A 26,806-nucleotide genomic window follows, 5' to 3' on the forward strand; every position below is an offset into this window, starting at 1 on the left:
TAAAGTGCTCTTCAAGTACAAGATGTGTACGTTTACTTGTAATTTCTATATTTAAGAGAACAACTCCATTTTTCTACAAGTATCAGAAAGTACAGCTTCACATTCTTAAACTGGACCAACACACGTTACTACAACTGCAAATTAAGGTCTATAAATGGTGACAGAAGAAGGTTCAATTCAACATTACTATTTGTAAAATGGTAATTCCTAAATTTTTAGAAAAAAAGTGTCACGGAAGGTTACGCCGTATGTGGAGACAAGCAAACTTTTAGCATACAGATGAAAAATGCATCCACGTCTTGTTCTAATAAAATATCTAAAATGTGCAGTTTTGAAACACCTTGCCATATATACATGTTCTGAGTGGAGCAGAACTAAAACAAAGCAACCAATATTTAAAAGAGAACAGCAGCAACAACTTTAAAAGAAAATAAAGAAGCTAAGATTAAAAAAACCCCACCCAAATCTCTGTCTTAAAGGGAATTTCCATGATTAAGATTGAGACTGAAAAGAAAACAAAATAAAAAAATCTGAGAATAACTCAGCAACAGAATCGGGCTGTGAAAGCTGCCTGAAATCCAATATTTGATATCCAATTAAGGTTTTAGCACAAGTCAAACTTCAGAAACTGCTTGATGTGTATATATATATATGCTTTTTAAAGAAGAGAGGGCTCCTTATTAGATGATCACATCTTGAGTAAATTAAATCTGAACTATCAAATGGTTCAGGTGACAAGCCTGTGGATGATAATGGTTTCATAAAGACCACAAATACAAAAATTCAGAATAAAAATATGCTTTTCTTTAAAAAACAAACGTTCAGAGAAATTAAAATGCCTTCATGTAAGACAATAAAAACCCACTAATTAAATATAAAACTGTCTGCCGCAAACACATACCAAGTGCATTTGCTTAGATCCACCAAAAGTGTAAGTTCTGAAGGATTTATACCAAGCACTATTCTTTATTTGCCAATAAACTTTTAGTTTTATCATGTTCCTTACTTATGGAATTGAGAACTCCACCAATACAGAAGTGAATCACTTAATACTTTTAGAAATCTGTAGGTAAGGTGGTTTTAAAGTCAATGGCATAACGTGCTAAAGCAATCCACAATTTAGATAAATTTTTACAATGGAAAATGCAACTTTGTTCTTATTAGCATGTACCATAAGCTGGATGAAGTACCATCAGTACACTACTCAGGTAAATCTTCAGTATAGTAAGTTATCAGTGCTAATATAATATTTTTTGTTAATTTATATTGTTTCTAGGTTAGAGTAAGCTTTTTGCTTAGAGGTTAGTGAAGAATCCTGAAATTCATATAAATCAATGATAAAACAGGTGCCAACTGAGGACAGAAATGGTCCTAGAAATGGTCCTCTAGGGACTTTCAGGTGGTTCCTTAAAACTAAAAGCTTCTAGCAACTTCATATTGCCAAAGACAGGACACTGGAGAAGCTTCCAAAGGAACTGCATTCTAGTTTTGTATCATCACCAGTTTGCATTGATATTATTTTGTATTTACTTACTTATTTCACACTTCCTTAAGGAACATTCTACAGCTTTTTTTTTTTTTTTTTTTTTTAAGTTAACTTATCATTAGATACTCAGTTACTTTAAAATATATCAGAAATATGTACTCATCCTATCTCGTGCTACAGTTGGGGGATTCAGACCCAAAATCTACTGACAGGATGAAAATCAGCAATTTGTTTACTCTCAGCTTCATATTTTCACAGCATCATGTAATATTCTGAATTAGTAAAGCATAAAGAAACTGGAAATGAAAAGAAACACATTTGTTTCACTGACATATTGAATTAAAACACTGATGGCATTAGATGCCTACAGCACTGATTAAATTTATTCTAGCCATGAAGCAACAGTTTATGATTTTCACATGAATAGCATACTTAAATGAAAGGAACATTAATACAATATGATATTAATATACAAATACTCACATTATTCACCTGCCACTGACATTCTGAATTAAATCAGTAATGGGGTGTATAACTGATTAAATATCTACACAAGAGAATGCAACAGCTTATGATTTACGAAGGCAATGGTAGAGTGATCACATCATTACGTTGCCAAATGCTATCTATCACTTTTACTGAACTTAACGAAGATGGATTGCATCCCACAGATGAGATGCAGCCTATAAATATTGTCATGCTGATCTTCATCTGACTTTCCCAGGGAACAGACAAGCAACAAATCAATAACTAAAGAACTCAGATTAGAGCTCCCTCATTATTGCAAGCAGAAAATAAAAATACTAAAGGACATAAAGTTTGAATTATCAAATAGTTGTTGCCACTGACTTTTGGTAATATGTATACTATTTCTCAGTTTCCTAGATTTTTATCTCCTATCTTCTACTTTTAAAATTCTCTAGAAAGTTTACAGTCAAAACTTTTCCAGTTGCACCAGTTCAATTACCTTTTCCCTTAAATTTCATATTTTTACTAACTCCTTTTCTTTAACAAAGTTGTAAAGCAAGAACAATGGTCAACGTCACACTTTTTTTAGTACTGAAAAGCCATCAGAGTAATAAAACTGAGCATAAACAGCACTTCAGTATCAGAACTTTGGAGAACGCTTTAATTTTCACTACTTAACATTAAACACCCACTCGATCTTTATTCATTCTCTGAATTGTCTTTCGCAATTTACCTTTCAGGATACAGCCTGTCAATTGTTACACCAGACTGGTCACAGGAGATGATACCACTTTCTGTCAATCTGTTTGGGTAAGATTATGGTGATAGATAACAGGTGGTCACCGTTTGATCTGAGGGGAAAAGAATGCCTCACAAGCAATAAAGCACCTGAAGAAAAGGGTTTATGTTCACATACCTGACTGCCCAATTAGAACTTTAAATAATATTTACCCTTCTACTTTGCTTTTCAAGTACCATAAAGCCAGAAGCTGTTTGCTAAATAAAAATTCTAAGACAATAATAAGTTGTAATTACAAAAAAAAAAAAAAAGCAAGATGAGTTCCGTTTGTCTCAGAAAAATAGAGGGTGATGCAATTTCTTAACTGCTTCTGTCAGTCACATGTAAAACAAGGCCGTCATATATTCTACCATAACAGAAATCTTAAATATCAAATATGGCATAAACAACTCTGAACTGTAATAACCAATTATTTCATTGTCCTATAGAGCCTAAGAATATTATTTTATTTTAGATCACATGTAAAGTTTGCTAAAATTATACCATAAGGTAGCAAACATCTGTACCATTTTTCTGTTTCTCCAAAATATAAACCCATGCTATATGCTATTACACATTAAAGATTATTAAATGCAATAATGTAGTATAAACAAAGGCTTTGGGTTCTTCAAGGCAACAACTAGCTTAAGTTCAAGACACTATAAATATCTCCATGGAGTTAACCTTATTATTCCTTCAAACTTACTGGAGTGCCCAGTACTGGAAAGAATGAACATTTGTTGGGAATAATCTAAAGAATTTTAGAATCCAGAAAAAAAATAACTCTTTGTATTTGTAGAAGGTATAATGCTGAAATCTCACACTTAACAAAACATCTGGTGTCTTCCTAATGACAATTAAAAATTCAGTCTATGTGCAAATAAAAATGAAAATACAAATACTGGATAATTGCTCAAGAAACACTTTTAATAAATTCAGCAAAAAGAAACTACCAGTTCAATAATTTTCTGGATTTATAACATTGCTTTAGTCTATGTCAATGAAGATATATAAAATCTTGTATGTAATTACTGTATCTGTGAAGTAAGTGCAGTATGAAAGACAGGCAGATACCTAAGTAATAGGATATTTATGGTCCATCAGTGAACATCAGAAGGTCTACACAAAACACCTGATAAGACTATTCAGAGCAGTTAACAACAGAATTTAGCATGAGAAAGACCATGAACTTAACCTGCAGTTGATGACTCTAATCATACTTAGATGAACTAACCAGCCAAGTGAATCGTATGTAACAGATGGATGATATTTCTATGCAAGGAAGTACATTAGATATGCATTCAACGTACCTGTGCTACAACACTGGTAAAGCCCCGCTTGGAGCTAGAGAAGGCAGGTCTGCACCTTTGGGCAAAGCTGGACCCTTGAGAGCGGGTGATGTACCAACACTCTGTGAATACCTGCATACTCCCCGGTATCCACGGGGTTCTAACTTATGGAGTGCTGTTGATGTAAATAGGACAGAGATACCAGAAGGAAAAGCTGATCCTGGAAGGATCAATCAGCAAGTTGTACAGTGTTTCTGGAACATTTTGTTTAGTTGGTTTTAATTTCATTATGGAGACCGACAGAAATATGTTATTCACTCTTAGAAACATTTTCAGTTCAGTTCAGGCAGAGGTCTGTAGAAGTTTCATGCCAAGAAACAGATAATAGCAGCGTTTCAAATTTTAGATTACTCGATTTTATTTTTTTTTTTTTTAATTATTATTATTTTTGGTCCCCTATCATCACTTGTGGTTTTTCTACATTTTGCTATACAGTTTCTCTTACTTCTGGATCAGATGAGCTCAGAAACTCACAATGAGAGAACAGAAAAAATGCCACTAACTTTTTGGTCATTCTCACCTGAATATACATGGACGAAGTAATTAATTCTGAGAAATGAGAAAAAAATTGACTTTGAAAACAGTCAACAACTTGTTCCAGAACTATGCTTATATATGCATAAATGCTGGGTTTCTTTTTGGCTCCCAGTTAATAACATTTAAAAACCACACTAGTCAAGCCACAGTAGATAGTATCATCGTAACTTGCTGTGACAATCAGCTTTCAAAAATCAAGTCTGGTTTATGTTACTAAATACAATGTGTACTTAGTTCTATGTCTATATTCTTGTGGACCATAATACCTTTCTTCAAAGAATGACTTAGCCCTTTTATCATGAGGAAGAAAATAACCGACAACTTTTTATGAGGAAATCTATATCTACCTCCAATTACTTTTTTTCCCCAACAATGGATATAGCCCGTCCATAGTTGTTCCCTGACTGCTTACTGAAGAAAACCACATCAATAGAGGTATAAAATCCTGCAATATTCTGTCTTCTATTATCCTAGATTTAACTTATTCCTTGATAAGGTTTAGGGTCAGCAGGCAATAATGTAACAAAGGAATAATGATACATAATATACTTCAGGAAATACAGAGAAATCAACTAAGTAGAAAAATAATAGTATTTTGTATAACTGTAAACTGTAACCCTCCCAGTATAGTTCAATATATCATTAGTAGGTAACAACTGTTATAATACCATAACTTCCAAATAGTTAAAGTATCCATGCAAAAGACGCTTTAAAAGCAGAAAGACTTTTAGAGTTGAAAGCTAACATATAGAGATGGAAGTGTTTTATTAAGTTTTAAAAAAAACCTCAACAATTCTCATGGAAGACTTTTTTTTTTTTTCTCCTAATTACAAGAGCCCACATTATCTTTTTATGCATTACATGCAGACTCTCCCTCAAAAAAATCACTACTCAGCCTTACCACCTTTAGATCAATAGAAATTAGCATTACCTTTAGAGTGACTACCCTGAGACTAATAAGTCTTGTAATAAATACTTATAATCACTCACTTTTCTTGTTACTGTTGAAGTAAAAACAAAACAGTATAGAGATATTAGAAACATTAATGGCAGAATAGCCTAATAATGTTTGCTGTATCACATTACTCTTTAAAATAAAACAAAGGAGAAACGTCAAGAGATGTTCCACTCTATAGCTTTTTCCTGACTATTCACCAAATATAGTTTTGCATTTTATGCAACTAAGCCACAGCTGCATATGTAAAAGTTTAAATCAGCAAATATTTACATCAATAAAAACTTCAGGGCAATGTGGAAAGTTGAAGCAGTCATAAACAATAGTAATACTTCATGAATAATCTCACGTTTAATAGGCAGAGGCACCTTTCCTGAATACTGAGGTTGGGAATGCTCGGGACATACTGAACTGAACGGTCAGTGTTATGTCAGCTCCCATCATGAATACATTTCAGAGTTTCAAACCAGGCACAGCTAAACAAAGCATGAAATATTTATAGAATAACAACTGCTTAATATAAAGTTAGTAAACTTTATCCACCTATACTAACAGTTATTTACTGAACAGCTCATAAACTTTACCCATTAATCATAATATCCAGCCACATCCGGAAACAAAATATAGTGATAACCCAGACACTTTGGTTTTCACTAACAAGCTTGCAGTTGTAATAATAAAATTTCGTTTTTACCACATAAAGGTCCCAGACTTCACAATAGCCTCTCACTTTCCCTCCTTTAAAAAGTGAAAATCACTGGACCTACATACAATTACATATACAAACCCATATACAATTATGAATCCAATTTATTCATGAAATGAAAAGCAACAATATTAAAGTATTTATTTTTAACAGATTAAAAATTTCTTTCCTGGAAAAGAAAGCTCTGAAACTAAAGGGACCTCATACAGTGTACCAAATTTAATGCTCTGTAAGAGAAATGGGAACATAAATGCCTTTTTGACAGTTAAATTGGACCCATTTAGTTAGAAAGAATAGTAGCACACATTGGAACACCTTTAAAAGATTCAGACTGTAAAAAGCCTTACAATACATCACAGGATCTGACACTTTATGTTAGCAGTGAAAAGATTTTTGCCTTCTGTAGATACTAGCACCTAAAGTTCACAACAGAAGAAGCGTTTTTTCACACAACGCTTCTATTTTGTGCTGTGAAAGATGTTACACTGGCAAAACGTCTCGGTGTCATTGTTTACAGAGTTAGGAAAAAAACCCAGCTCATTGAGAGTATCACATCTTCATACTTTTTCCTCTTTCTCATTTGCTTTGTTTTGCCTTTCTTCCCCCTTTTTTTCTTCTCTCTTCTTTAGTTTCCAGCTTCTTCATTGGTCTTCTTCCTGGTGTTAGACCACTCCACTAAACCTATGTGAACGCTGCACTGTTTTTCTACAGACACACTGAGGCAGGCTTTGGTTAATGAATGTATTACCTCAAACTTCTGCGATAAAAAAAGGAGACTGTACTATTAGCTAAGAAACGGAGACTTAGTTTGAAAAAAAAAAAAAAAAAAAAAAGTTTTCCTTGCATAAACATAAGCTTTGAAACAAGTTAGGAAAACCAAAAGCAGTCTCCAGAAATGCTATGAGGCAGCTTCTTGTTTCCCCACTGCAAATTAGCCATCAACTAGCATGTCATCCACTGTCTTAAGCTAATCTTAATTTGCATTTTTACTGGGATGGAAGATAGCTCACACAGATGGTTTATCAGAGAGGTGGTTTAAGATGGTCTTCTCTCCGTTCTCAGTCGATAGAAATTTTAGACTTTTTCTAAGCTGCTGATACACAATGACATGTTCACCAGGGAAGGAAGAAGGCAAACAGATGCTCCTCTGGCACTCTGCTTCTAGGCAGGCAGAGAAGGAAGGATGCCGAAGTAAAGAAGAGGAGTTTAGCAGATGGTTTGTGAATTAAGGCTTAATCTTGGATATTACAGAAGAAAAAACCATACGTTTATGCCATCCAGTATAATGCATTTTTGGCTTAATGGGTCAATCCACGGTGGTAATCATCTTATGTGTAATACGAAACAAAAAGTTTAGCATACCGGTCTTCATGATTTTTTAATTTAATTAAGGCTCCCATTAGTTGTTGCATCAAAACCACAAAGAAACTACTTTCTGAATAATATACTATCTTCCACTGACTTTCTCTGACTCATACTGAGACCTCTAATTCCACGTAGAAGAAATCACTATTCAGATCATCACATCATTAAAAATAAAGTTAATTCGCCATTTATCAGTGGACAAAACAAACAACAGTCAATGGGAGATGCGGTATGAGAGGGGATAAGCAGATAATATTAAAAATCTCATATATCAAATAGATGCTTGCTTCTGTTGAAACACCTTCATTTTCAGTCATTTCCATCTACTTTAAAATTACTTGCAGATGGAAGATAGGTCTCTTTAGATCTATAAAGATTTAAACTACTTCATATATGTTTATCAGAGTGCCTTTGAAATGGCTTCCGGTTTAAATACTACAGAAACTGGTTCAGAAGTTTGAAATAAGTGTTGTTCTGTCTAGAAGCGATTAACAACAAAGAAAATAAGAGTAAAATTCTCCCCCGGGCTCTCTTTGAGAGGAGAATAGACCCTATTGTACCAAAGGAAACTGATAACCTGTAGCAATTTTGAACAAGTCAGATTTCCAAATACCTCCTTATGTAACTCTGTGCCTTTAACTGCTACTGACTCCTGTTCGTTCTTTCTGTGTACTGCTCCATTACCTCATTTTAACCTGGGTTTTCAGTTAACAAATTCTCTCAGAGAGACTGGCAATGTTTAGAACATCTAGTTCTGGCAGAGCTGAACAGAAATTGTACAGATTATTCGGAGATGGCCACCTGAATATATTGATTTAAACTCAGTGTCACTTCCATGTAACTTTGTTACCTTTTGTGCCTCCTTTTGTATTTAATGCCTTCTTTCAATTTTCTACAAAGCCTACAGTCCATTGGGGGCTAAAATTAAATGAAAAACAACTTCCAAAGTGTATGTAATCTCCCTGGATCTCCTCCAGACTGCCAAATGAATTACGATTTGATTTGTCGAGGCACTGGTTTTCACAATCAAAAGCTCCAGAAACCTTACGTGAATTGAAAAAAATACTCCTTTTTGCAGAATGAATCCTGCACGATTCCTCAAACTGGAAGAACAGAGAAAGTGTAATATATATGAATACATATACATAATAAATTCTCCAAACACAATCCCTGTGACTGCGTTATGTTTTACAGAGGACTAGCATTGACAATGAAAAACAGGAACATCACAAAGATTCTCAAACATCTTGCCTTAACAGGTTCATGAAGCTTTTACAACGCAACAGGATACAAAAGTACACGTACATACAGCTAGCTGAGGTTACAGGTCAGAAGCAGAAGCAGTCTAGCCTGTGTAAAGTGAACTGCAGGGCTACCGTTACAACTAAAAAGCGGAAGGTTATGAAGAAATTAGTGGGTGGGTAGGACCCCCCAGTAAGTACCTACTCATTCCTTCATATTCTGATACTTTTCAAAGCGTGTACTTAAAGCATGAAAGACAATAAAATATAACCTCTTACACTTGATTGGGAAGGAATGACTGAGATCAAAACACATGACATAGATGGTAGCCATGTCACAACATATTTAAAATAGGTATTGCTGCATCGGGAAGTTAATTGTAAAAATGTCTGCAGACTGGATTAAACTGTACGTGATGCTATAGCAATAAAATCATGAGCAATACTGAATGGTTAGATAATTCATCACCTAAAAGAATAACTGTGGGAAATCACAGCCAAGAACAAGGTAAATTTTTAAAAATTGGCAATCAAGAAAGATGAACCCCATAAAGTTACTTATAAAAATAAGAAAAAGTCCCTACTGCCTGACCAAAGGAAATAATGCTCATCAGCAGAGTTCAGAGTTAAGAAAGAATCCACTCAAAAAATGTACGCTGCACAAGAAATAAAGGTGTTATGGTATGGCACACTATGCACGTGCTACACTGCTTTTTTGTTGCTGTTATTGTTTCCTCCTGCTGAAGACAGAACCCTATCAGGTAGTGGGTTCTTGGTGAGTTTTGAATCTGTTCTTAGTGAACTGGAACAAGTTAGATAAAGTTGTTTATATGCTGTAAATCTACTCTCCCTGAGCTGAAAATGCGTTAGCTAATGGGTTGTTTATGAGTTGCAAATCTGTTCAGTGAGGTGAAAATTTGTCAGATAATGGGTTGTTTATGAATTCTAAATCAATATTCAGTGAGTCGGAACTATGTTAGATAATAGCTTGCGTATGGGTTGTAAATCTGTTTTCAGTGAACTGGAAACATGTTAGATAATGGGTTGTTTCTGGGTAGTAAATCTGTTCTCAGTGAGCTAAAAACATGTTAGATAATGGGTTGCACGTGAGTTGTAAATCTGTTTTTAGTGAACTGGAAAGCTGTTTAATAAAGGCTCTTTATATATCTTAACTCTGGGGTTAGTGCAGAAAAGTTCAGTAACGTGTTAGATTTGAGTGGCATATCCGATTTCAGTGAGGTAGAAATCCATCAGCTAATGGATTCTTTATGAGCAGATCTACATTCAGCGAACTAAAAATCTGGGACAATAGTATCTTGTATATAATGTAGTTACTTCCTCTGAGTCAAATACTGAGTAAAGGTTTGTATGATTTGCAGACTTCAACTTAATGAGGTAGAAAGGGATTGTAGAATTGTTAGAACCACACTAGATGTTTTCAATGTGGTTGTGAATCTCTTCCTTCCTCTTGCTACAGATGCATACTAACAATTTTGGAGGAAAAATTAGCAAAATGAATGTCAAAGATGTTATTTTTTAATCCTGCAATGAAACATTATTACTAAAATCTCTCAGCTGGATTCCATTTAATAATTTCTATGTAATCACATATAGTTAACATGGAAATCAGAAAATTTTAGAATTTTACGTCTTCCAGTGAATGGAATCACCTGTGTCAACCAGTCTTACCGCTGCTTTTATAGGTATCGCTGTCGGTCAAATAATTCCACTATATCAAGCAGCCTGGTGAACTCTCTCTTGTTTACAGTGAAAGTCATGTGCAGACTGTGCAAAGGAAGGATATGTAGTACAAAAATACCAGTTTAAAATGAATGACTCAACATAAAGAAAAGGGGTTTAAAACACATGAAAGAGAACAATAAACCAACATATACAGAGATGTGATATCCCTTCTCATTTACAATGAAAAAACCCCCGAAACATTGCTAGAAAACAAACGCCATAGTTCACAAATACATACCAAGCATATACAGTAAATTTTTTTGCAAGTACACAAAATTTCATCTGAAATTCAATTATTCAGAGTGCTGACTCTGCTAATAAAAAATTAAATCAGGCCTATTAAGATTACAAGTAGAAACACTTCCTAACAATTTTTTAAAACTGTAATTCTCAGCTATGCTTTATGGAATGTCTTTAGCTCTTGCACAATAACCTATTAGAAAGTAATGAGGAATACTTCATTGTTCTTTTAAAAAAACAATTTGTATCTGTATCGGTGCCTCACCAGTATTTCTTTCTCCTCTCTGTTTTAAATGTAAACATTTCCAGTAGCTTTTCACGTAATACTTTTAATCTGTTCCTATAATACCAGAGTTAAAATAGTGCTTGTTTTGTTACCAGTGCACATCTCTGTGAGCTGTTTGTGTCTCTTGTATGGCTAACCTTACAACTCTGAATCCCTAAGTTTTAATGCTTTCCTGGGAGTAATGAGAACATCCTGACAACATTGCTTAGTTTCTCTTTACCATATCTTAATACAATATCATTAATTCATCTAAAATATGCACACATAAAAACTCAAAGTAAAAAGAAAAAAAAAAAAAAAAAAAAAAGCCTTGTATCATACATGAAAAATGCTTTTCCATTCACTAGTGTCAACAGTTTTCATGACCAGGAATACCTTCCCAAAATCACAGTGCAGAGGTACATAATGATACAATTATCCAGTGTCAGTTGTAGAATAATATTTTGTCAGTTTGCAGCTGTTTAACTTTTTTCTTTTAAAAAAATGTTTCCATTAACATGCAACAGCAAAGGGTGATACGTTCCACATCAAAGGTCCTTCCATTTTTCCTAATCACTTTCTTTGGTCTTGTTGTTAAACTGTTTGACCCAAACAAATAGCTAAATGTAGCAATGCCATCAGCAACATAACATATGACATCATAAATTCAGATGAGAATTATCCACAACATAAGGAGCAAAACCATGCAACACTTCAGACATTTTGGAAAACAGTAACTGATATGAACTGTAGCCTCCAAAAAACCCAGACAACACTCAGAAATTACAAGGAAGAGAAGAAACACAGTAAATACATGCATCTCATAACTGACTACAGATGAATGAGCTTTATTGCATATTTTAGAACAATTAAATTGGAAGAGAAATAAAAGACAGCATAATTTTTTAGAACTTAGATTTTTTTAGCACAGTTTTTTTGATGTTTAGCATTAAGGATATACATCTTAAACATTCACATTCAGATTTTCCTTGAATTCTAGTTTTACCATGGTAAACCATGATAAGTTTTTACATACACCTTGTATTAAAGTTATGTTAGACTTTGTTGGTAAGGATTTCAGTGCCGGATCCTCAGAAGATTTTACTGAGGCCTCAGCTGCAAAATACATTTTGTGTCTTGTCCTGAAGAATTTGGTGATGATATTGGTGGCAATTCCTTCATAGCAGTGCCAAGCTTTAAGTATTCAGAGGCTAAAAAAATGTCAAGTTTCATAAAACTCCTCCTATTAGGGTGGTGAATGAAGGCACAGTAAAAATGCAAAGCTACTGAGTAAGCCCCTACTAAAAACGAACAATTTTGTAGATTCAAATTCGCCACCGATTATCACTGATCACAAGTCACTTTTCTTGGGCTCACTACAAGAAGGGTGAGCTAACTCAACACACTGACCAGGGTCCTAATATTTTATACTGAGGAATGGTCATATCAGCAGAGGTATCTTACAGTACTTCACCCCCACTAACTAGAAAAATAAACAACCAATAGGTTCGTGGGATAAGGGAACTTCTTTCATTTCCAAGCATTGCACAAAGAGGTTTTGTTTCAACAGTAAAGCTCCTTGAAACAACAGTAATACAAATTAAGCACTGTCATTATCACTTCTGTTTCTAGTAATATTCTTCATGCATTGTAAGATTGTTATAAATTATTTTGAAGTTGTAAATTTAATGATAATGTTTAAATGTATCTCATAGGGATAAAATACAATACTTGTGTTATATACTTAAGCATGCTAAAACTTTATTGACATTTTTTATTCTATAAAGTCAAATGCTTATCAGCTTTTCACTTTATAATAAAGTTTATTGAAATAAAGTATGTATCTTAGGAAATGGGTTTTTTACTTACTTTCAATTAGCACTTTTCTGCCAGCCCAGTTGTCTTTGATAACTTGTATATTTCCAAAGTGTGCATCACTGAAGAATATGCGATTTGTACCTCTTCCTTTCAGACTGTAGTCAAAGGCAAGAGCTATCACATTTTTGAAGTACTCTGGATTTTCATATGGCTGTACTGGTGAGTTTAAGTTGGTTTCATCTGAAAGGTGTATACTTTTTAATATTGTCCTTCCTGAGTACAACAGGTAACCTTCGTGTCTCAGGCAAGTAACTCCATCTTCTGCAAGATAGCCATGTGCACAAGCACATGTTCTCCGTGCATTTCCCCGATAAAGGCAAAGCTGATGACATCCACCATTATTCTTGGCACAAACATTAGTACCTGTAAAAAAAAAATAATAAAATCTATCTTTTACAATATTACACTTAGCTAACTTAAATCAAAATGTAATTTTATGTATTCTAGGAATTCTTCTCTCAAAACTGTTTCTACAATATTCACAAGTAAAACAAACGCCAAAATAGTAAAGAATGTAACTTTAACCACAACCTAAAGACAATTTTAAAGAACACAATTCATGTCCAAATATAATTAAGGTCCTTTCCAATTAATAAGAGTATATATTTTATTAATAGAAAATGATGAAATGGGTTATTCCTCCATAATCAGCTGAAGACTTAGAGACTGTTTCAAGTGCTTTGAAAGATTTTTTTTTTTTTTTTTTTAAAACACCTGTTACTGGCAAAAAGTCAAATTTAGATACCATCAGAATACAGTACTGTTTTTAGACAATTTCTATCAAAATGAAAACATACATAATGACAGGTACAAAACTGCGTCAAACCAGTTCCTTGTTTTTAATAAAGACATTTCCTAACATTTTGTTCTGATTTCCTTTAAAACCTGACTTTAAAAACTTACTCCCTGACAAATGCCTACCATTAAGAAATCATTGTCAAATTAGTAACTTCAATGACTTAAACTACACTTGTTGCAAGCAATATTTAAAATTACAGTAATTGTCAATAATTAGGAGCTATTTTCCTTTGTCTTTTTCGGACTGTGTATGAATTACTATTATAGTTAGTTTAGATAATTCAGTTTTTGTTTCTGACAGCACTTTCCATATAACAACTCAGCTCTTTCGATATAGTCAATTTTCCCATTTCTGAAAGTTTTCCACATAGTAAAGGAGAAGAAAACATTTTGAATAGACTGTTTTCAGGTAGAAAACCATAATAATTCTCAGGGACTATGTGGTGTCTGAAAGTACTGTTCATTGTATTTTCTAACTGCTATGTTTCAAGCTGAAGATACTTTTAAGAAAAAATAATGGGGGATGAGAGCTCATTTGCTCTTAAAATTAGAAACATTGAATTTTGTGTTCCTAGGCAAAATTAGCTAAGACATATTCCTCTATAGTTACGTAAAAACATTTGGAAATTTAATTGTATACATTTTTATATTTGGTTTGTTTTAAAGGTTCTTTTAAAGTTTTATTAGGCTAGAAAAGTTAATATCTGTTTGGAAGGATGAGAGGTTGAGAAGAGAAAGGAAAATACATAAAAAAGATCCTCAAGCTTCTAAAATCTCTCTTCAAAAACTTCAATGCTTCCACAGTTCACCAGCTCTAAATATCTTTAAAAATGGCCAATTCTGAAACCAGTGTAGTTAGGGCGTGTCCTTGCAACCATGTAAAATAGCACTGAAGGATAGGAAGCAGCTTGCGAATAGCACTGCAGGACCTGCTCATCAGAAAGGGTAAAACAGGTGTTTGAAAAAAAAGCATGAATCACAATCAGCACAGGTTGTTTGTTTTTTTTTTTTTTTGTTTGGGGTTCTTTTTTTGTTTGTTTGGGGTTTTTTTTGTTTCTTTGTTTGTTTTAAGAATAGAATGTCAGGAAGCTAGCTAATTACTTTTTTTAAACAGTGTTAACTACTTCTAGTTCAATGAACTTAAAAAATATATATAAAAGTGTGATATAGAAAAACATTCCAAAAACATTTTTCACCTGTTTTTTCCCTTTTGTCCTTCTGGCTCACTGACATCCCCTCCCAAAGACATTAACCATTTGTACCCTAGTAAAATTTGAAAAACGTATTAAAAAATCATTCAGTTATGTTTTTCAAACTAACATCAAAAGATTTTTAGCCTCAGTAACCGTTTCTCCTATTCCTAATGCGATCAAGTTTTTAAAGCTATCAATAAAAATCATTACATGTAAAGAAGCATTGTTTTATCCCACTGTTCTATTTTTCTAATTCTGTAATATAAAGCCCTTCCAAGCAAGCAGACATTAACTATTTCTAGCCTAGTTAAAAGAAACAATAAATTTTTGTGTGGATTTTATTTGTACCAACAAAATATGATGCCCACAATACTCTGAAATTACATGCAGAAATTCTTAGTAAAATTGATAAGCATATGTTTGCAAAGTAATTTTTTTCCAAAACTATTTAAAATTCCCTTGAAAAACAAAACAAGAAAAAGAAGACAGTTTGTCTTATTTAGATATGTTAGATATGTTTTCTTTCAAAACGCATATTTATTTTACATGTCATATTTAAAGCAGTTATTTAGGAAAGAGGTATATAAAAGAAACAGGATCTTCGGGTCTGTAATGCTGTGATTAAAGCAACTTTTGAGCACTACCAACACCAGAGATACATTTGTACTAAATTCTCTTGTACTATAGTAACATTTTTTCCTCTCTTTTTGATTATATTTATAGAAAATTTTGTCTGGATGGCCTGGTAGCAGTTTGTTCTGAGGAAATCATAATCATTTTTGGTAGACTTCTAACCACCTTTGTTCACTGAAACAAGTGTTTCAAGGTCTCTTCAAAACCAGAATTTTAGGAGGAAAAAGACAGCTAAAAGCAAGATTATTCTCAGTCAGGTAGCGGAGAGTAAAATTTAACCATTGGCACCATAAATCACAGAGAGTATACGATAACTTTTGTCTCCTGAATATGCTAAACAAATTGAATACAAAGGAAATCTGATTATTTACAAGGTCTGTTCCCCCACAAAAAACTAGGACTCAAACCCAAGTAATTTCAGGAAATAAATATTTGTGAGACACCGAGGCTGGGAATTTCTAGCTGTGAAAAAAAATTTCTGGTTTGCTTTCCAATAGAAATCTGAAACTGCCTGAGATTACTTCTATTTAAAGCACAGTTCAAGGTCCCTCTCAATTCCTAAGACTGTTTTTTGTTTTGTTTTGTGTTTTTTTTTAAAAAAAAAAGAAACAAAACACAAACCACCCACCAAACCTGGAATGACAGGAAGTGTTTTGGTTTTAGATTTTTACCTTAAAACACTCAGAAGAATTCTAGTAGAATTTTTACTGTATGTTTTCTTTAGGACATTAATTTTAGCTTAAAAAAAATACTTCAAGAGTAAAAAGTGGACATAAAATCAGTGTTTACTTAACTTCTGGTATGCGCTAATATACATAAAATTAGCAGGTGATATTAAAACAATTAATAGCATCCTTAAGAACAGCCAACCTTTCTCTCGTGCTCTATTAAAGACTTTCACTTCCTTCAGGTTTATTCCAAGGCCAGTCCTCATGGTCACAGCATCCGTGGCCTCATTCTTGTGGCCTCTTCTAATAGAGCCATTTGCATGTGCTCTGCCAAAAAAGTTGAAGATGTCTCATCAACAATCCTCAACTAATTCACACCAAAGAAATGACTGAAGGGCAGTGGAGAGTTCACCTAACATAAGGTGAAGAAACCTATTCTCATCTATGACACTGATACGCTTTAGCTTTCAGCATCAGAAATGCCCTTTCTTTGGAAATTGCATAGGTTTCTGCGATCCATTCTGTGACCTTGCTAAGGAATGGCTAATCCTACAAAGGTGAAGCACCTGGCACTGAAATAACATTTTGAGACTCAAATACTTACGAAAAATAAATTACCTGTCAGACCAGTAGATGTAAGCTCCAAACACCGCGACTGAAAACATATCCACATTGCTCCCTGACAGCACAATCTCCCGATTCCCTCCACTCTCAAGGTCAATTCTTTCTATCTTGTCGGTACGAGCATCACACCAATATAATTTATTTTCCTAAAGATTAATTTTAAAGGAAACATCAACAGTCTTGTCCAAGTATTTAATTAAGAGTTATTAAGATTACATCAAAGTGGAAGACCAGCTGGCTTTAATGAAACATAATACCATACATTTTAACATATACTGGAAGACAGAGGAACAAACCTCATAGTCGATGGAAATCCCATTAGGCCACGCAATCCCCAGGCTCACAAGCACAACCTTCTCAGACCCATCTAAGTGTGCTTTGCCTATGCAAGGAGTCTGTCCCCACTCTGTCCAAAATAGATACCTAAAATGTTGTAGAAATTACCAATTACGATTTAGCATCAAAATAAGAGTTGAAAATATGTAATGCTGTACTTCATTTGCAAACAAAATGCACCATTACCATTAAATACGTATCTAAAAAACGTGATAAGGCTCATGTCTCTAAATAATCTTAAGAGATTAAATGTCTCATAATATTTGTTTCATAGAACACTATGTTGGAAGATTTTTTGCAAATCATATATATGAAGTAATTCTTAAAACTGTTTGCGAGCAGTCAATATGCAATTCTATTCCTTAAAGAATTCAGCTTTGTGCTTGGAAAAATAAAAGCAAATTAGAAAAAAAAATACTGTAACAGAAGCTCTCGCATCTAATTACTAACAAATGTGGTAACAGAAGAGATGTATGTCTAACTTAAAAATGTTTTAAATATGAAGCACTGAGGAGCACTGTGGGAAATGGTAGAGCAAAGGGATTTTATTTGGGAAGACAGTATTTTTCCTCTTCTCCCTAATGCTCATGGGAAGAATCTGCATCTTACTTATCTAATTTTATATTACTGTATACTTAATGGGACAGTACCATCACTATTTCAGGATAAGATACTAGGTCAAACTTCTGCCATGACCTCCTACTCCTCAACCTGTTGCTTCAGGTGTAGCAAAATGAGGCCAGTTAATCTAAATGGAGCACTTCCTATACTTAACAGTAACCTATGGAATAGCTTTAACTAAATGTCTATGTGTCTACAAATATATGTATGTACATATACATATTTGTGTTAAAATGTATTATAAACACGTATTCTGAGCAAGAAACCTCTTTCTAAGATAATATAATTGAGGTCTAGCATATTACTAATTGCCTGAGGAGAAGCATTTTCATAGCAACTATTCGTAAGAACACACTAAAACATTGTTTAGTAATACGCTGGACAACATACAAAACCATTCTCCGTTGTTTTTCTCTTTGTGGAATGTATCTGTTAGTCTGTTTTAAAGATTACAAAAATCTTCTGTGCATTACTAACCAGTTCTACCCCTGAGTTGGAAGGGACCTTAAAGATCATCTAGTTCCAACCCCCCTGCCGTGGGCAGGGACACCTTCCACTAGACCAGGTTGCCCAAAGCCCCATCCAGCCTGGCCTGGAACACTGCCAGGGATGGGGCAGCCACAGCCTCTCTGGGCAACCTCTTCCAGTGCCTCACCACCCTCATTTGACTGGATGACTGCGGATACATGAAATAAGGAGGGATAAAAATGGGACAGGGGAGAACAAATATGGATTCTATAATCAGCTCATCAAATTTAACTTCCTAAACAGTGTCCACCTTACTTTGGCTCTAATTGTAGGGCTTTCTGGCTATAATACAAACGAATCTGTTCTCTTATTTCTTGACATAGCAAACAATAGTATGAGTACTAACTATAAAACTTATACTAAATTAGGAAATTAAATGCTACATTAGCTAAATTAAAAAGATGGTTTAGAAATGTTAGAATAGACAGTATTAACCAGCTGGATATCAAAAATTACTGCTTAAGTTTAACACAACTTTAACCAGATTACTAACGGCACCTCTAAAGAGAACTGAACTTGCTTTCAGGCATGTAGTCAGAGGTACTTTCTTAAGACAGGACATCAACTAAACGTTGACTACAGAAAGTCAGGCATTCAATATACTTGAATTAAACATTCTGTGCTCCTTCCTTAGACAAGTTACTCTGAGGGAAAAAACCCAAAACCAAAACCATAATTAGCAGGTTAAATGAATCCAGAATCCTCCAAAGAAAATCCGGAAAAGCTGCCAAAAACATAAGGCAAGTAACTTAACACTCTCTTAGAGCATTAATGATTACAAATATAATGATACATAAACTTACATGAATTATTAACTAATACAGAAAAACTTGATCTTCCCATATCTTCTCAAAAGGTCTGGGAAGTACCATCTAAAATATTTGTCTCCTGGACCTTTGCAGGTAGCAATATGCTACCAACACATTTGGTGTGTATACTGCAATGCTAGAACAACTACGACTCAACTTATTTTTGAACTATCCCAAATGTAATTTACATAGCCGACAGAGATGCAAGTGGCGGAAATTTGATGCTGGCCTAGAATCTTCAAAATAATTTTGGAAAAAAAATTAAATCAGAGTTTAAACTCACCCCCACAACCCCCCCGCCCCAAACCCTAAACACAAATGAAATTCCCAAAATGTTTTCAAAGGAGGTATCTTCAAAGTCTAAGAATTATTTCAGTATGAGCTTAACTCTGTATTTCAATCCCAATTCTGAGGTTGATCAGAAAGCTACTATTTAATTGGGAAAAAATCCCATCAGCCAAGTGTATGTTATATGAATAAGAATACCTAATGAGGGACAAAGACACTGCTTTGTAGGACCACACATTCTTAATTTTTTCCTTAGTAACAATAAATAATGTTACCAACCAGCTGAATGCTGGCTGCTTTATGTCCTGGTATAACTGCCAGATTCAACGAGATCTAATAACTGCTATTTTCCTCTCTATTCTTATAGCTGTCAACTCAAGCTTCAAGAGAAATGAAGAATGTGAAGTCAGGGTAAGGGGAGGGAAGAATACCTTTGAACGTTTTGCCTCATAAAGGGAAAAGAGATGTGACAATAACATAGTAGGTAAAAAGGCCTTAATCTTCTGGCAGAAATGTGTATCTGTACTTCACTAGCAAAACACTGCTATCCTTCTCCTGAAGAAACTTCGACTGGAGACATCTCAAGATATCTTTCTGTTGCAAGGTATTAAAAAAGAGAGATGAAGCTTATCTACCTTCAGAGAAGATATGTAAAACTACCAGACATGTAAAACAATTAACTTATCTGTGGTTGTCTCATCCTTCTATGTTTTCTTAAGTATTCTAAACACATTGAAAAACTAACTATAAAACTCAGGAAGATCAAAACATCTAAGGAATGTTTCAAAACTGAATTAATTTCTGCATTTAACATTTCTCTCCTTTACTGTTTTTTGTTTCAAGTGCAATAATTTATACTCCACCAAATTACATTTTAGCCATATTTTATTAATATCTGCTTTTTGGTGGCATTACACTATTCTATTTTAAGACCTAAGAAGATGGTTCAGTGGCATCTCTAAATATCCATTAACTTAAAAGAAAGAACTGTTTCTTTCCAAAGAATCTTGTTAATGTTGTCGGCTATCAATTCATCTGCTTATGTGTATGGTAAAATAAAACCATGAACTGTTGAGCCAGAAAGCATCATATGAAAATATTGTCATTAAAATAAAAAAAATCCACACTTAAGTAAAAAAGCAACTTTGCTATCAATAGCAGTATTAGATATTATTCTGTCAAGGTTTCTGCATTTACTCTTCCCTATAGCAATTGTTAAATGCTGGATCTCAGCTACAATCCATCTTTTCTCTTCAAATGCTGCAGAAGAATTGATTATACTTTTTACAATTTTTAGTTGAAAATAATGCGTTTTTTTAAATGTAATTTGTATTATTTTAGTATCTAAGTATTCTGCAGAGAAACTGCACCTGCTGCACTTAGTCCTCATAGACTTCATGGGGGCTTTTCTTTTCCTTTGATGTAAGGGGTGAAAACCTAACTATATATATGTACAGCAAATACATTATATAGAAGTTGAAGGAAATTATACTGTAAATTAATTCTTGTTTTGAAGAAGTTTGGTCTACTGGTTTGAAGAATTTTATCAGGCTTCTGTGTACTTACCTTCAAAAGTTTTTTGGTTTTTTTTTTCAATTTTGTTTCTAACAGAAAAGCAGAGATATTCTGGTACATTAAAGACAAAAATACACTAATTAATTCAGCCGGATCCTGACTAGGATCTGAAGAAGATCCTACTCTGCAGAACAGCATTAATCCTAAACTGTTAGCAGATACTGTCAAGCAACCAGTGGTGCTATATGAACAGAGCTGCAATGATTTGTGGCAAAAGCTATTACATTATGCAGAAAATAAAACTAGTTATTGCTTTCACCTTCATTCTTAAATACATTAAGTTGCAATGCTTTAGTCTGCAAAATACACAGATTGCTATGTCTAAATTCTCACAGAAGAAACCATGCCAAAGATCCAAATGGCATTTTGCATCACTGGTATCAATTTGGCCTCAGTGAGAAGTCAGACTTCTTCATTACTATGGCTGCAAACTCCTCTGAGTACAGAGACTGCTTTACTGAAAATAGTGAGATAGTGATTTGATTGAATCTGGGGAAAATGAGCTACAGTGTCATCTCTGGCTTTGGGGAAGGTAGTTGCTCAAATAATTCTTTAAGATTTTGATACACACCATTTAGCGCTTCCGTTTTAGCAGGGTAAGCGTAGCAGTTAAATCCATTGAGTCTTGCTTATATGCCTTTTCCTCAGAAAGTACATTTCATAATCCCATTAAAAAAAAAAAAAAGAAAAAAAAAAGAAAAGATGGGAATTCTTTGCAGAATTTACTGCTTCTGTTTTAGTTGTAGCTCTGCTACCAATAGTTTTGGAGCTGGAAGGGGACAGAACATCTTCTATTTCTGTTAATGTTGCCGTGTAGTCCCTACTCTAAACAAACAGTTGGATGAATACAGATGTCATTTTTGACAACTCTTACTCTCTTACCCACACGCTTCATCTCACTTTACTTTCAGCTACCCTGAGCAATCTCCCTGGTTGTAGCAGTGGGCTATTACATCATACTAGAATTTATAACTACCACGGATTACACTGTTCTATGATTTCATTTGTGACTTCTAGGTCTAGTGGAAGATGTCCCTGCCCATGACAGGGGGGTTGGAAGTAGATGATCTTTAAGGTCCCTTCCAACCATTCTATGACTCTATGATTAGCTAATGGGACTTCCTTGGATTTGCTGGAAACTTAAGAACAGATTTAAGCATGCTTCCAAGCAATGTCTAAACTTCAGTTGAAATAACTCTCTTGGAAAATGAAAACTATTTTGCAAAGAAAGTACAGCATGTCACACATACAGAGACCAATGAAAAAGCTCAGAGCATGATAAGAATAACATGTCCTTCCACGTGTGCTTAGTTACAGTACAATAGTTTCCAATACAATCCTTTCTGGTTTTATGAAGTGCTTATCTATTAGGATGAAGGCCTCGGTTTAGTTATCTAAGAGCTTCAGTGCTAGCATGCAAACTTTAAAAGAAATGCAAGTAGCCATGGTCATGTTACCCTTTTTCTGGGTGTACCGCAATAGATCTTGGCTGGTCCAAACCCTGGGATATAATTACATATCGGAATGAGCCGTTGAGCCTGGCAACTTCAATTAAGTTGAAGCCATGATCCGTCCAATAAATGTTACCTAGGAAAAATACCTTGAAGTTACTGGAAAAAGAAAAGACTACTTGAAAAGTACTTGAAAGTTAAAGTGCCTAAGTTAGGACCAGAAACTAACTGCTGTATTTTAACTTGTATGTATCTTATGTTTGTAATTTGTAGTCCTATTCAGCCTTCTGTTTTAAAGTGTAAACTTGTATTCATGGTTGTCACAGTTGAGACTGTCCATCTAAGAAATAGTGTCCAAGATACTTAAATAATTTCTCTGTCTTTAGCAAAACTGCAACAACCAGTGGCGTTATCTTCAAAGAAAAATCTCTAAACATTTGGAATATTAGAAAACAGAGCTGAAAGCAAAGCAGGTTATTTAGTCTTGAGCTGAAGATGCAAGAGCGTACTGTCAGAAATTATGACAATTCCCGAAGCAGGCTAAGACCTACCTGCTATCCAGTCCACTGCAATGCCTTCAACTCTTCCCAAACCGTTTGTAATAATGTCTTCTTTCCATGTTTGGTCTCGTTTAGATCTGCTAATTTTGTTGAAACCCATGTCTGTCCAATAGATTGTATCATTTCCTATAAAATAAATGGCAATGATTCTTAGATTAATTCAGTTGCCTCAGTCCAAGTATCTACATGACTAACTGTAAAAACTGCCACTTATAACATATTAGTATGTCTCAGAGTAAACAGAAGAATGGTATCAAAACTATCACCTTTAATTCCTCATTCTTTTTCCTTTTTTTAAATTTTATTTAAAATAATTAAATCAGAATTCTAGGTTTTCTACTGGTTATTTAGTACTGCACATATAACACAATAGGGCCATGACAACAGATGGAAGCTACTACCCATGTTAAAAATCATGACAAGTATGGTTGGTTTTTTTTTTTTTTTTCCTAATGGGATAAATGCTTGAAAACTGTATTATTTTGTTTATTAATCACTATTCCAAAATATTTAGGAGTCTGAAAAACTACAGTGTAAAGTAGCCTACAGAGTCTTTTCCTTCAGCAATCATACAGGTTGAATTTTGGCAGTATAAGAAAATTTAACTGGAAAAAAAAAAGTGTGACATCTGAGAGTGATATACTGATAAAAGAATAAAAAATTGACTCTATCCACAATTCATCTTTTATTTTAAATGTCCTGACAAGCTTTCACTAAGAGTCTTTTTTTGTGTTTTAAGGCATTTCAGCTGTCTTCCCTGCCATTCTGCTGCAGTTGGTGGAAGAGAAGGACCACTATGTAGTCTTTGAGTACAACCTATTATCACTGACCTTTTAAACTTGTCAGGCAAGCCAAGAACTTGGGAGTGGCCAAAGCACAGACATGCCCTCCTCTCTGTTGCCACAAAGTACCCTTGATAAAGAGATGGGGCCAACAAAGCGGTGATATCTCTCAAGCAGAAACCTCTGTATTTCCATGGACAGAGCTCTGAGTAAACAACCCAGCTATGCTACAACGCACATTCTGGTTTCAAAGTCGTCAGCTGGGGACCTCCTGAATGAGCTATTTTATCTGGGAAAGACATTGCTCAGAGATAAGTAATATTTGTTCCTTTATTTTTTCATACTTTATATATCTGCTTTTGATTCCATGAGAGAGAGAGAGAGAGAGAGAGAGAGAGAATGTGTGTATATTTATCTATTTCTCTCTATAAATATAGAAATATTACTTATATATAAAAATATTTCTATATCTACATATTTATACACTTATATACACATATAGACACACATATACACGTATATATGCATATATATATACATGCGCATGTGTGTCTGTGTAAATACATGTATGAAAAAGAAAAGAGAAAAACAAAACTTACACAGATAACAGTCAATTCCAAGACCAAATCAGTTTGGTATGCTCAAGAACCCTAGCCACACTACCAATAAAACAAATGACAAATTCTGACTTCAAGTATCCCAAACATATAGTTTGATTATCACATATGGGAGGCATGTATTTTGCTACTTATTTTGAATGAGTACAAAAATTACACAGATCTTAATACTAGCTGCACATACATTCAACAATAAGATGCTGATCTATGACTGTATGCAAGTGTATGCCAAACACCCTTCAGTGGAATATGAGATATACAGAATTACTACAGAGTCTTATCTGAAAGTACATAGTTAATAAAAAAAAAATAATTCTATTATGTCTACCAACTGGATAAGACGTTCCAGAAGTGAATTTTATGTATTTCATATTACAGTTCAATTCATCTCCATAAAAATAAACCAGTCTGTATTTATACTATGACTATTTCTGTGAGCCACATGAGCAAGAATCCACATAACAGCTTAGAAACAAGAACACAGAGATCTCTGTGGTTTCACTTCCATGACTAAATTGTAATGTATACAGCACGACTGACTTCCTAGTGCTGTTTTCCTAAAATAGTGTTTTTCAGTAATCCAAAAATTCAAACAACGGATTTACCTGGATTTGCTTCTAGATAATCACATGTTAAAAGAGATAAAAACAATTTAAAAAATCATATTTCTCTTTAAAATTTATCATTACACACAACAACCATTAAAAGTCTATCTAAATCACTTTATATATATTATTATATAGTAATATAAATTACATAACTTACTTTCGGTAAAATGCAGTATTTTATGACACAGCTTTGTTTTGTTAATGATCAACATTGTTCCTTAATACACAATATACCTGACATGAATATAAACAGGTAGAAAGCGACAAATGGCTATGCACATACAAAAAAGGATGGTGAGAAGATACAAAATCATGGAGATGTGCAGATGTAAATTCAGAGATATAAAAATACTTCCCAATAATAAAGGAAAACACATTTTCAAGATAAATATTACAAGGAATACTATTTTAACATCAGTCAAATTGGTTTTTTATTTAATTTGTAGTGTTCATGTAAAATGACCAGAATTTTTAAGCAGAATGTATCTGTTCTACAAAAAAAATTACGTAAGCAGTTTTGGGACTGCAACTAATTGGGGAAACTCAAGTAATATTTGCTTTGTTGGAGGAAGTCCACAAAGCACATGCGGTTCACTGCTTCTAGAAAGTATCCTTAAAAGCAAATGCTAACAGCTTGAGTATGTAAAGATAATAATTACCAAGCCATACATGGATATTAAACCTCAGCTAACACATGATTTCCTTAAAATTCTCATACTCTTTTACAGTCCTACACCTCACTTGCTTACATTTTGTATCCTGAATTACATATTCATTAAACATAGCTGTAAAATGTATTGACTATGACATTTTCATATAATTTCATATAATTGTTCAAAGATGGTCCAAGTAAAAAAAAAACACAACCAACTAAAAACAACCCACAAAACTTTCTTTTTTTTGAAGTACTGATAAAGGTTATTTATTCACAGCAATGCAAAATTTTCCAGTCACTATGTTCCACACATTACATTGCCAAGTATTTTTTTTTTTATTTTTCAGGTACTTCATGACAGCTTAAGAAATGAAAAAAACCTACACTCTTTTGCTGTACAGTATGAAAATTTCCAAGGAATTTATTGTCACCAAATTAATAAAGATCCACGTGGGTTTCAAATACACGATACTACAGCATTTGCTGAGTTTCAATTTGCACTTGGACAATGGTACGATCCAAATGACAAACCCTTCTCATTTTATGGAGACTGCAATTTTTATGGGTTACTTCCTGTTAATAAACAAGTTTGCTGTATCTCAATAAATCATGAGCACCATTCTCAGTAGGACTCAACACTGAAGACTCATGCTGGGCAGAATAAGTTAATAGGGATTCAGATTAAGCAATTAGCCTTTATTGTGTTGTAGTCTGTTCACTTATAAAAGTGGATGATGCTTTCACAGATCTGTGTGTCAATGCTGTCTCTGTCAGGTAGCACTATTAAGACTGTAATTGCACAAACCTGTTTTATTTTCCCAATTACTCTGAAAAATAACAGACGTGGAGACAAAAAACTTTTCAGCATTCGGTTCCTGAAGTCAGTTGTGGCTTCAGACAGATGGAAAGAAGGCCTATACTGAAATTCCAGCCTTCAGTATCTATTCGCCTATTCTATTGCTGGAATCTGAAGAGGATTACTACCTGGAAAGGACAGTTGCCATAAAATGGCAAACAACTGTCTGCAACTTTACACAGCTTCCACAAGC

The 26,806-nt window shown here is 34.0% G+C and overlaps 1 protein-coding gene across 1 annotated transcript in view; it reads right to left on the reverse strand.

Moving 5' to 3' along the window:
* LRP1B (LDL receptor related protein 1B) overlaps positions 1 to 26,806 on the reverse strand; it is a 591,173-nt gene that overhangs the window by 168,869 nt on the left and 395,498 nt on the right. Inside the window, exons 36-41 of the mRNA XM_049799136.1 lie at positions 23,087 to 23,221; positions 22,542 to 22,671; positions 17,224 to 17,350; positions 16,922 to 17,073; positions 16,506 to 16,630; positions 13,003 to 13,374 (exon numbers count right to left, since the gene is read on the reverse strand). Of these exons, the coding sequence (XP_049655093.1) occupies positions 13,003 to 13,374; positions 16,506 to 16,630; positions 16,922 to 17,073; positions 17,224 to 17,350; positions 22,542 to 22,671; positions 23,087 to 23,221 (1,041 nt within the window). The remainder of the gene's footprint in view (positions 1 to 13,002; positions 13,375 to 16,505; positions 16,631 to 16,921; positions 17,074 to 17,223; positions 17,351 to 22,541; positions 22,672 to 23,086; positions 23,222 to 26,806) is intronic.

The sequence above is a fragment of the Accipiter gentilis genome, chromosome 1 (genome assembly GCF_929443795.1).
Source record: "Accipiter gentilis chromosome 1, bAccGen1.1, whole genome shotgun sequence".
In the NCBI taxonomy this organism is placed as follows: domain Eukaryota; kingdom Metazoa; phylum Chordata; class Aves; order Accipitriformes; family Accipitridae; genus Astur; species Astur gentilis.